The 11,743-nt window shown below is 39.7% G+C and overlaps 1 protein-coding gene across 1 annotated transcript in view; it reads left to right on the top strand.

The window, feature by feature from the left end:
* The window catches only part of smg1 (SMG1 nonsense mediated mRNA decay associated PI3K related kinase), a 77,102-nt gene that overhangs the window by 56,063 nt on the left and 9,296 nt on the right, over positions 1-11,743 (top strand). The window contains 15 exon segments of the mRNA XM_034711469.1: positions 58-304; positions 1,924-2,153; positions 2,314-2,559; positions 2,720-2,858; positions 3,077-3,186; positions 4,316-4,534; positions 4,801-4,994; positions 5,295-5,467; positions 6,977-7,256; positions 8,561-8,833; positions 9,099-9,333; positions 9,438-9,649; positions 9,793-9,949; positions 10,247-10,436; positions 11,012-11,292. Of these exon segments, the coding sequence (XP_034567360.1) occupies positions 58-304; positions 1,924-2,153; positions 2,314-2,559; positions 2,720-2,858; positions 3,077-3,186; positions 4,316-4,534; positions 4,801-4,994; positions 5,295-5,467; positions 6,977-7,256; positions 8,561-8,833; positions 9,099-9,333; positions 9,438-9,649; positions 9,793-9,949; positions 10,247-10,436; positions 11,012-11,292 (3,186 nt within the window).

Raw genomic sequence — 11,743 nt, 5'->3', positions numbered from 1 at the left:
TTTAAAAGAAACAAAAAATGTTGGTCAGCTTGACCATATTTTCTGTGTCTTGGTCAGATTATGATGAGCCTGCAGCAGCGTGCTCAGAAGCGAGCTAGCTATCTGCTTCATCTGAATGAGATCAGCCCTCGTCTGGTGTCCATGACCACAACAGAGATGGCTCTTCCAGGTGAAGTGTCAGCATCTGATGCCGTCACCATACAGAGTGTAGGCAACACCATCACCATCCTGCCCACCAAGACAAAACCAAAGAAGCTCTTCTTCCTGGGCTCCGATGGACGCAATTACCCATACCTTTTTAAAGGTAAGATAATATGAGTAAACCAACTCATGTTACTAACCTGTTACAAATGATTCTAATTAGTTGGAATATTTCCATATCATTTTCAGTAAAAAACAAATAAATTTCAGTTTCAACATTTGGTATGTTGTCTACGGTGTTAATTTAATTATAGAAAATTATGACGGTACATTTTCGTCACAACCTTTTTTAATGAAGAAAATGAGACTATTACAAGCTTAAGAGTATCACTGATAATGAAAACTCTGACGAACATATGTTTTGTTTTTGTTAACGAGACGATGATGAGATGAAAACATCAGTGGTGGACCACTGGACATTCAAAATCCATGTTTCCCCTGCTGTGTGTCTAATCTTTAGAAATTAAAGCGATGCATTCCTGTGACAGGCTGAGATATTATGTGAGAAGCACAGTGTTAGCTTGGTCACTTACCTGCAACGGGTGTGCTGTGTGAACCACCTCTCTCTGCCTCCATGAATCTGTCTCAATTCATAGATGACTCTTACGTCAAGGTGTGCGTTACTGACAAAGACACAACCGTGGGATGTCTGTATCCTATTTGACGTCTGCCGTTTTTCCCACTATTATCGTTACAGCCCTGTATTGTGTGTTCATGGCATTTTAATTTGAATCAAGAGAAACAAAATATAGACATAGTTTTCACATGGGACAGGCTTAATTATTTAACTTAAGATATTACACAAGCAAAAGTGTTAAAAGAGTGAAATATTGACGATTTAACACTTGGTGCAATCCTGATACCAATATCTGACCGACTACATTAATTTTTTTAACAAGAGAAAATATTGTAGCAAAAATCAAAGACTAAAATGTGACTAAAACTAGACTGAAATGTTTTGAGTTGTCGTCAACTAAAGCTAGACAAACTATAAAGGGCTAAAAAGACTAAAATGTGACTAAAACAGGCATTTTTGTTTAAAGTCTAAGACTAAATCTAAAATAGCTGCCAAAATTAACACTAGTTGTCTTTGCTCTTTTTGATTAAACAAAGGTTTTAAATGATGAGCAAACGTATTTTTTATTCTTTCTTTTTTTTCGAAATCTGGTTTATTAACACAGCCTTTTTTTCGAATTGGGGTTGTATGTTTACCAGTGCATTCTGCAGGAAAGCAGAAATACCCTGATTGCATGAGAGAATGGATGATAGAGCATGATAACTCTTACTCTAAAAAAAAAAAATGTTGTCCCCCATTTTGTAAAATTTAGTCTCCATCTATATACATTACAGATTAGTGAAATTTTCCTTGTTGTGCTTGCAGCATTATGTATTCAATAGCACTACCTCTTTCCAAAGAAGTTATTACTATGGGTAATCCATAGGTGGCCTATGGCTCAGTATACTGAGGACTTATTTCTTAAAATGTAGAAAGGTACTTTAATAAAAGTAATAGTGATGTCTTTACCTCTATTTTAAACACATAATAGTGTAATTGCTGCGTATTGCAGGGCTGCTAAATTTTTCGGATTGATTGTTTAGATATTTTGACCAACTATGATTATAATTTTACTGTAATGTTTTTACCAGTGCATTGAACACAAATTAAGATCTACACCACATCTGCTTTTTGTTCACTGTTTGCATCTTGTCCCTCATTTTCAGGTCTAGAGGATTTGCATTTGGATGAGCGTATCATGCAGTTTTTGTCCATTGTCAACACCATGTTCACCAAGATCAACCAGCAGGAGCAGCCGCGCTTCCATGCCCGCCACTACTCTGTCACCCCACTTGGAACCCGATCAGGACTTATCCAGTGGGTGGATGGAGCCATGCCACTTTTTGGCCTGTACAAGCGCTGGCAGCAGAGGGAAGCTGTGCTTCAGGCTCAGAAGGTATGGCCATTTGTAGATGTTCACTGGATAAAGAGAACAGAAAGAATTGATCAAAACAACACAAGGCATTCCTCCTACCAAATTTCCTTTCACTCTGGACCATTGCAAATTTAAAATTATTCAGAGTTCAATCAGTGTTTTTTGTTTTTGTCCCAAACAGGTCCAAGACTCATTCCAACAGCAGCCTGTGCCTCCAGTACCCCGGCCTAGTGAACTCTACTACAGTCGTATTGGGCCAGCTCTGAAGGCAGTGGGGCTCAGTCTAGATGTGACACGACGAGACTGGCCTCTCAGCGTAATGAAGGAGGTCCTAAAAGAGTTGATGGAGACTACTCCTTCCAACCTGTTGGCAAAGGAGCTGTGGTGTTCCTGCACCACACCCAGTGAGTGGTGGGGGGTAACTCAGGTAACAATGATTATAACTATTCCAACAATGGCAATTACCTCTCATCTTTGAAATAACAGTAGAATGGGCATTTCAAAAATGTAATAGTTCATCAAAGTGAAGCCTTCACAAGCTAAGAATATTCTTTTCAGTTAAGATTTCCTTTCTCTTTCCACTGAAGTCTTATGCCAGATCCACTGCGGTCATGTCAATGGTGGGATATATCATCGGCCTTGGAGACCGCCACCTCGACAATGTGTTGATTGACATGACCACTGGCGAGGTGGTGCACATTGATTACAATGTTTGCTTTGAAAAAGGTCAGTTTCAGCTGGTACAACCATGTGTTGAAGAACTCTTACACTCTAGAACCAGTATTTTTTACCTCTATTTTTGAGTAGAACAATTTGTGCAACATTTTATTTAAAGCTGTCTTGGTCTTACTGTTGTTTACAAGCAAAACCAACTAGGCTTCACTACTCTATTGATTTTCTCTTCTTCTAGTCATATAGTTATCTGTGTGCCTGTGTTCCCCTAGGAAAAAGCCTACGAGTGCCAGAGAAGGTTCCATTCAGGATGACCCACAACATTGAGACTGCTCTGGGTGTTACAGGGGTCGAGGGCATCTTTAGGCTCTCCTGTGAACAGGTTCGGTATTAAATAACTTCTCATGACCCCATCACATAATTTACAATTCAAGACTGCATTGTAAAGCCATTTAGACATCCGTCCATTGATAGGGTTGGATACCATTTCGATTTTTTCGGTTCTGATTCCATGCATCGATTCCAGTTCTTATCGATTATTGATTCTGATTCCATTATTGTTGTTGTTTACATTGAAGCTCTCCAAAAAAAAGCTGTCCACTATGAAATGGATTATTCTTTTTCCCCTTCTTTATAAAAATAAACTTTACTCTCTCTTATAAGGACACATCAATAAGAACAATTACAAACCAAAACAACTTAAATAAACAAGTAATAGAAGAATAACAAAAGCACATGAGAATATGACACAGTATCAACAAACATAATATATTTTGTATAAGTTAACACTTGTGACTTAACAGTGACACAGGTCTAACCCCTTCACCACAAATGCTGGTCCCCCTGTTCCTATAAAGACACCTTGTCATGCAGACACTCTATTCACTTGAGCCTGAAGGCCTAGATGTTCTTTATGATAAATGCATGAGCTCAACTGTGTTTTGTACGTGAGTGTGACAAGAATTTTAGTGAACAGGAAACTGCAGCATATCAAATACAGTCCATTCCCTAATATCCATGCTGTGTTGAGGTAAAGGCTTTGTCATATTTGGCGTGCTTCCTTGCTTGAACTTTTTTTGCCACACATGTTGCACTATGCTGTATCACTACCTTTATTGGTGAAGCTTAGCCAAACTTTTGATTTCTTACTTTGGCCATGATTCTCTTTTCATAACTTTGTTGAAATACTGCGTCAATAATTATCTAATGTTTTGTTGACTTGGCAGATTCTGGTAGACAAATAAAACTTCTGTGGACTGCAAACTTCTCGCTGAAGTCTAATCCTGAAATATGTATGTTGTTGTTAAGAACCAAAAGCAGAACCAAAATACACATGCCTTATCAAATCCACAAATATCAGACATTAGGAACCAGTTTTCGAAACCAACGGCTATTTATATCATATAGCATCGCTAGCACCTTGTCTTGTTCTCCATTAAGTGAATTTGCTGTACCTTACAGAAAGCTACTTCTCTGCTGAGTAGATATTGAAGTCAGATGTCTCATTACAGGTGGTCCAGATGATGCGCAGGGGCAGAGAGACCCTTCTGACCCTTCTTGAGGCCTTTGTCTATGATCCCCTGGTAGACTGGACTGCTGGGGGAGAGGTGGGCTTTGCTGGGGCAGTCTATGGAGGAGGAGGCCAACAGGCTGACAGTAAGCAGAACAAGAGAGAGATGGAGAGAGATATCACACGTTCTCTCTTTTCCTCCAGGGTGGCTGAGATTAAGGTGAGGTCATGACAATAGTTGAGTAATGATCTGCCTATGTAGCACTCGCTCTCAGGTGTAAAATATATCTTGTACTTTTGAAGTTTCTAAAAATATTAGTTTTTTTCTGATTGTAAGGAAATAAGTGAAAAGCTATAGACAAGTTAGTTTGAGGCCTTGGTATTAAAACGTCAAATTACTTAGAGAATAGGGAACCTTCAAATGAACTACACACAAATAACCTAGAAGTGACGCACTGGATGATTCAGAATGTATTTTTTGAACAGGTAAACTGGTTTAAGAATCGAGATGATATGCTGGCAGTGCTGCCACAAGTTGAAGAGGCTGTTGAAGAGTACCTGGTCCTACAAGATTTGCTTTGCCAGGGGGAGAAACTACAATCTAAGCTCAAGGAAGAAATCTGCTTCCTCGAAGGGGCCGAAAACCATCCTGACCATCACATCCTCACTCTTGAGCAAAGGTCTGAGACTGCACAGCACACTGATAGAAGTCTGTTTTCTCTAATGATCAATTTGTTTATGTCTATGATTTGTGTCGGTAAGGGTCATCATGAAATGCTCAGGAAACTTACACCTGATACTTGCATTTATAGACCTTTTTGGGACCACCAAAATGTCATACTGTTTACTGACACAAATTGGAACTTTGTAAAGATGTAGTTTCTCACTTTATGATCTCCATGTTTTCTCGTTACATTCAGAAGCTATGTAGATGGCCCATGACAGTATAAAATCTTACTTACCAATCCTTCATTTCACAGGTACTCTGAACACACCCAGTTACAGTCACAACAACTGACTGTACAAGAAGCCATTGAGAGCAAGCTGGCTGACCTGGACCAGTGGATCTCCCAGTACCAGACAGCATTCTCCAACCTTGAGGCCACTCAGCTGGCCAGCCTGCTGCAGGACATCAGCAGCTCCATTGATCTGGGTTAGTTTTTTTTAATTTTTTGTATAAAACCTTTATTTCACCAGATAAAACCCATTGAGATAAGACCTCTTTCACAAGGGTGACCTGGCCGAGAGGTCAGCATCACACGTCAAAACAAATATAACACGGTATAGAGCTGATTTACAGACAATAAGTAAAAAAACAATCAATAATTTACATGGCACAACTAATTTGCAATAAAGTGCAAATGGAGATCACAGACAACAATTTTTTTTAAAACACTGGCACTGTTCAGTGGTCTGGTGCTGTCTTTCTTTTAAGATAGTGCCAAAGGCTTCAAGTTAAATAAGGTCTGTCAATTTCAAATCGTGCTGGAGTGTATCCCATGCAGAGGGTGCAGCAAAACTGAATGCTCTTTTACCTAACTCTGTCCTAACATGAGGAACACACAGTTGTAAAATGTCACAGGAACTCAAGGCATAGTGGCTTTTAGTCCTTTGGAGATACACACAAATAAGTCCGAACCAAACCAAGAAGAGATTTATAAATCAGATGCAGCCAGTGTGTATGCCTGCATACACTCAATGATAGCAAGCCAGATTTGACATACAGATCACAATAATGAGTGAGGCATGTGCAACCAGTGTCAAACCTCAATGATAAACAGTGTTCAAAGACTGCAAACATTTAGCTGAAGCTCCCAAGTGCTTCCCATCACAAAAGTCAAACAGAGGCAGAAAAGTTGCAATCACAAGAAGTTCCCTAGCTCCGAGGGAGACACGGGATCTATTTCTCAACTAGAACCCTAGCTTCACTCTGAGTTTGGAGACCAAAGATGCAATATGTGCTTTGAACGAAAGCTCCCAATCGATAAGAAAACCCAAATATTTGTACTTTGTGACGAGATCTATAGATTTTCCTTTTGAGGTTACAATCAAGAAGATGTTTTCTGGAGACTCACTTGAGAAAAACATCAATTTGGTTTTATCTGCATTCAGGACCAGTTTTAGTTCTTGCAGACGAGACTGAACAACATTAAAGGCAGACTGTAAAAACTCAAAAGCCCGAGTAACCGATGATAGATGCAGCTATAGATGTGAATCAGACTGAACTCAAGACATTTCAAATCAATTTTTCTCAGCTCACGTGTTTCATTTTGCTAAACAAGAACGTTTAGGCTACTTAAACGTTTGAGTATTTATTACACTGTATTTCTGGCATCAAACCAAGTTCCCCTTTGCTCATAGTCGTATCTCAATGTCTCCAAGTAGATTAATTGCACATTATTAGGACAGTTTTTTTTCTGGGGGATGTTTAATTTTCTTTTGTATTTTGTCATTATTTACTTCTCTTAAGTTTTCCATGGTTAGGAGTGTCACCTGTAGGTGATAACTGGCTAATTTTACTACTTTCCAACTAGTACATGACTTCATAGTTCTTACAAGGCGTTTTCATTTAAAGTTAGGCAAGCTATGCATTTTAGCTTCTGGCCAATATTTACGCTTTGAAGTGAAGTGTGTCATACCTTGTTCTTGACTCTTTTTTCAGGTCCTCCTAGCTACGTGCCAGCTACAGCTTTTCTCCAAAATGCAGGCCAGGCCCACATAATAAGCCAGTGTGAGAGCTTGGAGGCAGAAATGAGCTCCTTGCTGCAACAGTGCCGTGGGGCCCTACGTAGTTGCCTTGAGCAGCTGCACAGCTATGCTACAGTGGCTTTGCTGTATCCACAGTCTACCCTGCTTCTCCATCGAACCCACCAGTGGAAGGCTTGGCTTGAAGAACTCATGAGAGACATGACAGTAGAGCAGTGCCAGCACATCTACAGACAGTAAGGACCTGTTGCAGTCTTTCCATTATAAAACAAAAACTAATGATGTTCACTTCTTTTCTGGCATTTTTGCCTTAATTAGATAGAGCAACTGAAGAGAGATCGGAAATGTGGAGAGTTGAGAGTGAGGGATGATATCGTGTCAGGGTCGTGTCTGAGTCAAAACCAGAGTCTGTTGTAACAAGGACTATAATCAATAGACCATATTCCCATGGGAGCCATTTTTTGTGACGTCACACTCAGGCTGAGAAGCTCAAATATTGTAATCATGTCTTATAACTACTCTAAGGTCGAAGTTGTATTTACCATGACAATTTGACAACTTTTTGTCATTTCATCTCTCTGATAAGATGCTACAAATACAGGGAGTACCAACAAATGTAGAGACCTAAGAAAATATTTTAAGTAAAAAATATATATTCAACAACCCATTGGCCAACATCAGAGCACAATTAGCCTTATCATTCAGCCACTTCCTGGTTAACAACTGTTTTCAATTCAAGAATATGATGGTAAAAGTGAAACATTTTCCAAGCAGAATGTTAGACAGCAACATGAATGGGAGCACTACTAAAGTAGTAAGCTATAAAAAAAAGATTTCACTTGGTAAGAATGTAAAACTTAGTCCTAACCACAGGAACTCAGGAACACTGGGAAATATTTATCAGGTTCAAAGTTTAAGGAAAGATTGAAATTATGTAACACTTTTTAACCCATTACTTCTTAATGATCAGCCTTTTTTAAAAACTTAAAAAATGTTGACTCCTGTAAATGTAACAGGAGTCTATTGGTAACAGACTGACTTGTTGACTTAAATTCTCTCCATTATAAGAATTAACATAGAATTAATTTATCTTTATCTCCTCTAAATATTTGGCCTCAATAGATATGCTGGACACAGAACTCGACCTGGAGTTTTTTGGGTTTTTTTAAGTTATATTTTGGGCTTTTAATACCTTTACTTAGAGAGGAAAGGACAGTTGATAGAGCAAAAACCAGGAGAGAGAGTGGGGGATGATATGCTGGAATGGGGCTGCAGGCTGAAATCGAACCTGGGCCCCTGTTATACGCTAGACCTGCGACCTGATCTAAATTTCCAGTATCTAAAAGATAGTTTTCTAGCTTTTACTATGACAGGTTTTCCTCCTTGTTGTAGCAGTTGACATTTAGCTTACCCTTACACTACACTTCAACTGGATGATTTTTGCATGGTTGTTAAAATATAAAAGTATTATCATGATAATGATATTGATTAATATTAGCATATTATCATAATTGTGATTTATTTTCCCCTCCCTTTACAGATTTGAGGTGCTGTTTGCTGCCCAGCCTCCTGCTGCCTCATGCCAGTTCCTGTCCAGTGTGGAGTTGACTTTGCAGCATCAACTTGCTGAAACTAATGAGCGTGTGATGCAACAAACAGAGCATCTGAAGGCTGATGGCACAAACGTAGCGGCCTGCGAGGAGCAGCTGCATGAGATTGAACACTGTATCACAGTATTCCTTCGAGACAATGCAGAGTTGGGCTCCCTCAGCATGGCATGCATCATCACCTCTGCCCTCTGCACACTATGCAGGTTTAACATAAATCTTCTTTTCTACCCTTTCACTATATATTATGCTTTTTTGTCCTCTCTGATGAATGAAAAATAGTATTGGTGGATAGTATGGACGCAAAGCTATATTGTGAAATGATTGAAACCTTAAATTGACAAAAATCATGGAATCATGTTTTCTTTTTTTAAATATGTTTTGTTTTTGGAGGGGAAACTGAGGAAACAAAGGAGAGAGATCGAAGTTTGTGTGAACAGAAGAATCTCATTGTGTTCTCTGTGTGTACAGGCGGAACTTAGTAATGGAAGGAGCGGCAGCTAGTGCTGGAGAGCAGCTGGTAGACTTGACATCTCGGGATGGGACATGGTTCCTGGAAGAGCTTTGCAGTCTGACTGGAAATGTCAGTGCCTTAGCAACACTGCTACAACGCTGCCCACACCTGGCCCATGACCTGGAGCTGCCTGCTCCCTCAGTTACCATCCAGGCTGTGTACTTTGCCAACGCTGTGTACACCTGCTTGCAGGTAGATGCATTCCTAAGGCTTTGTGAAATCATGCAGTTACAGCTGCAGGCATTTTTTGTGTAAAGACAACAGGAATTACTGACACGTCTCTCTGTTCAATGAAGGAGCTGAACTCCAACTTCCGTCAGATCATCTTCCCAGAGGCGCTGCGCTGTATGGTTAAAGGAGAGCAAACCCTGGACTCCATGTTGGCAGAGCTTGAGCAACTTGTGGAGCAGAGCTCTGATGGTCTCGGCCTCCAGGGTTTGGTGGACAGTCTGCAGGCCACCATAGGCCTTGACCCTGACGGTCACAACCACTGCCTTCACATAACCAGGTAAGCTGTCATACATTAAATTCTACTCATCATTAACTTCATTATTCACAGCATTACAAGAGTGATTAGCAATTGATTGCATTGACACGCATACACTCAAATGTTAAAACGATGGTGATGAAATACTTGTTTTTTGTACTTAGGATGCTGCGTACTCAGTATTCTGAACTGATCCAGCCTCGCAGCATGGATGGACCAAACCAGGACACACCAAAGATGTCCGCTGGTCAAATGTTGTTGGTAGCCTTTGATGGCATGTTCACCCAGCTAGAGACTGCCTTTGCACAGCTCACAGAGAAGGTAACAGAAAAGTTTTGCTTCAGATGAGGATAGATGAGATGATGATGATGATGATGATAATGATAATAATGATAATAATGATAATAATGATAATATATTTTTCAACCTTTCGAAACACTTAGGGTCCCCTTACAAGGCAGAGTTTAATAAAGAAAAAAATTAAAATCTGAAAGGTGTAGCAGGTGTGACAATAAATACTACTGGTTCAGGCTGATTCACATGGAGCTATTTTTATGGTGAAAAATAATACATGAACTCTTTCTATCTTCATTCTCCTCTGCTCCTCATTAACTTCAGTTGAGTTCTCTGGAGATGCCTTCAGCCTGGAGCAAGGTAGATGTTCTAAGGGAGGCTCGGGCCACACAGCTCCACATCTTTGAGAGCCTGAATCAGCGGCAGTTGATGGAAGATGTGTTTTTTCTCAAGAGACTGCAAACCATAAGGGATTTCTTCAGGCTATGTTCTTCCTTCTCTCAGTCTCTGTCAGGTAAGAGCTACTCACTCACCACACAACAATTAAGTTTTTGCATAACAGCCAACTGACTATGATACTGTCATTGGTTTTCTGTCTGCTTAACGGTGCCATTGTAAAGAGAAAATAAAATGTTGTTCACTTCCCCTGTCAGTGGTCATAATGTTACAGCTGCTCAGTGTTAGGTTAAACAGGGATTGACCTGCACTTGGATCCCACCTCTAGTAGCCATTCAAGGAATGAGCTTTAAGCACTACTATGATGTCCTAATTTGTTAAATTGAAAGTCTGCTGTTTGGTAGCGACTAGTTGTATTTTAATCATTTTTACACAGTTGTGATAAATAACTGATTCTGTTTGGTCAATTACGTCATCCTGATGTCTGCCATTTACCTAATGTAAGCAGATGTCTGTCAACAGTTCAAGTAGTAGCCAATGCTAATGTTATGATACACCCTAACAGATACTATGGGTTGGTGGAGGAAGTGTCACAAGTAGAAAGCTTAGTTATTTAGAACAAAAATCTCAAATCAAAAATATATTTTCAAAGCATAATAATCAAAGCATCTCCCTTTCTCCACATTTGTACAGGTACCTGCCAATCAGCTGAAGACCTGTTGCCTCTAAATGGTCCAGTTGGTTTGGGGAAGCCATTATTCCTGTGTCCCAGTACAACAGGGTCAGGTGTGACAGTGCCTAGTGAGGAACAAATGATCCGTCCCATCAAGGCCTTCACAGCAGAGTTTGTGCGGCAAATGCTTATGGGTCTGCCCAGTCAGGCCCTTGGTTTGGCTCTGTGCAGCACCCTGTCTGCCCTTAGCCTGGATATTGTTGCTCAGGTAGAGGCAAAAGACTTTGGTGCAGAAAGCAAGGTAATACAGTTGAGCGTATGTGTGTAATAATCAACAGTGTTTCAAAATTACAACCTTATTTAAAATATTTTTCTAGAATGTTGGTGGCCAATTGGTGATAAGACCCTTTATTGGCCAAATATTATTAGTTCTTATTCAGTAAATAATTCCAAGATTGGTTAACATTTGTGCTGTCAAACAATTTTGATTTAAAGTTGCACTTAATTGCATGATTGTCCAGATTTAACTCGTGATTCATTGCAAATAAATCTTAATTTTTTCTTGTATCTGTCACATTGAAAGTAGGAAACTTTGACAGCCCTTGTTAAAAGGCCTTTTAAGCAAAATGTATTATATATTTTTCCCTTCATGCTTTTTCGCGTGTGTTTTATCCTGAAGTCTCTGCTAACACTGCAGAGCCGTAAGTCAGTCTCACTGAAATCACTTCTACTTGCAATCACGATAAAACTTG

Source organism: Notolabrus celidotus, chromosome 20 (assembly GCF_009762535.1).
Source record: "Notolabrus celidotus isolate fNotCel1 chromosome 20, fNotCel1.pri, whole genome shotgun sequence".
In the NCBI taxonomy this organism is placed as follows: domain Eukaryota; kingdom Metazoa; phylum Chordata; class Actinopteri; order Labriformes; family Labridae; genus Notolabrus; species Notolabrus celidotus.
The sequence above is the reverse complement of the archived record's forward strand: the minus strand, read 5'-3'. Positions and strand labels throughout refer to the sequence as shown.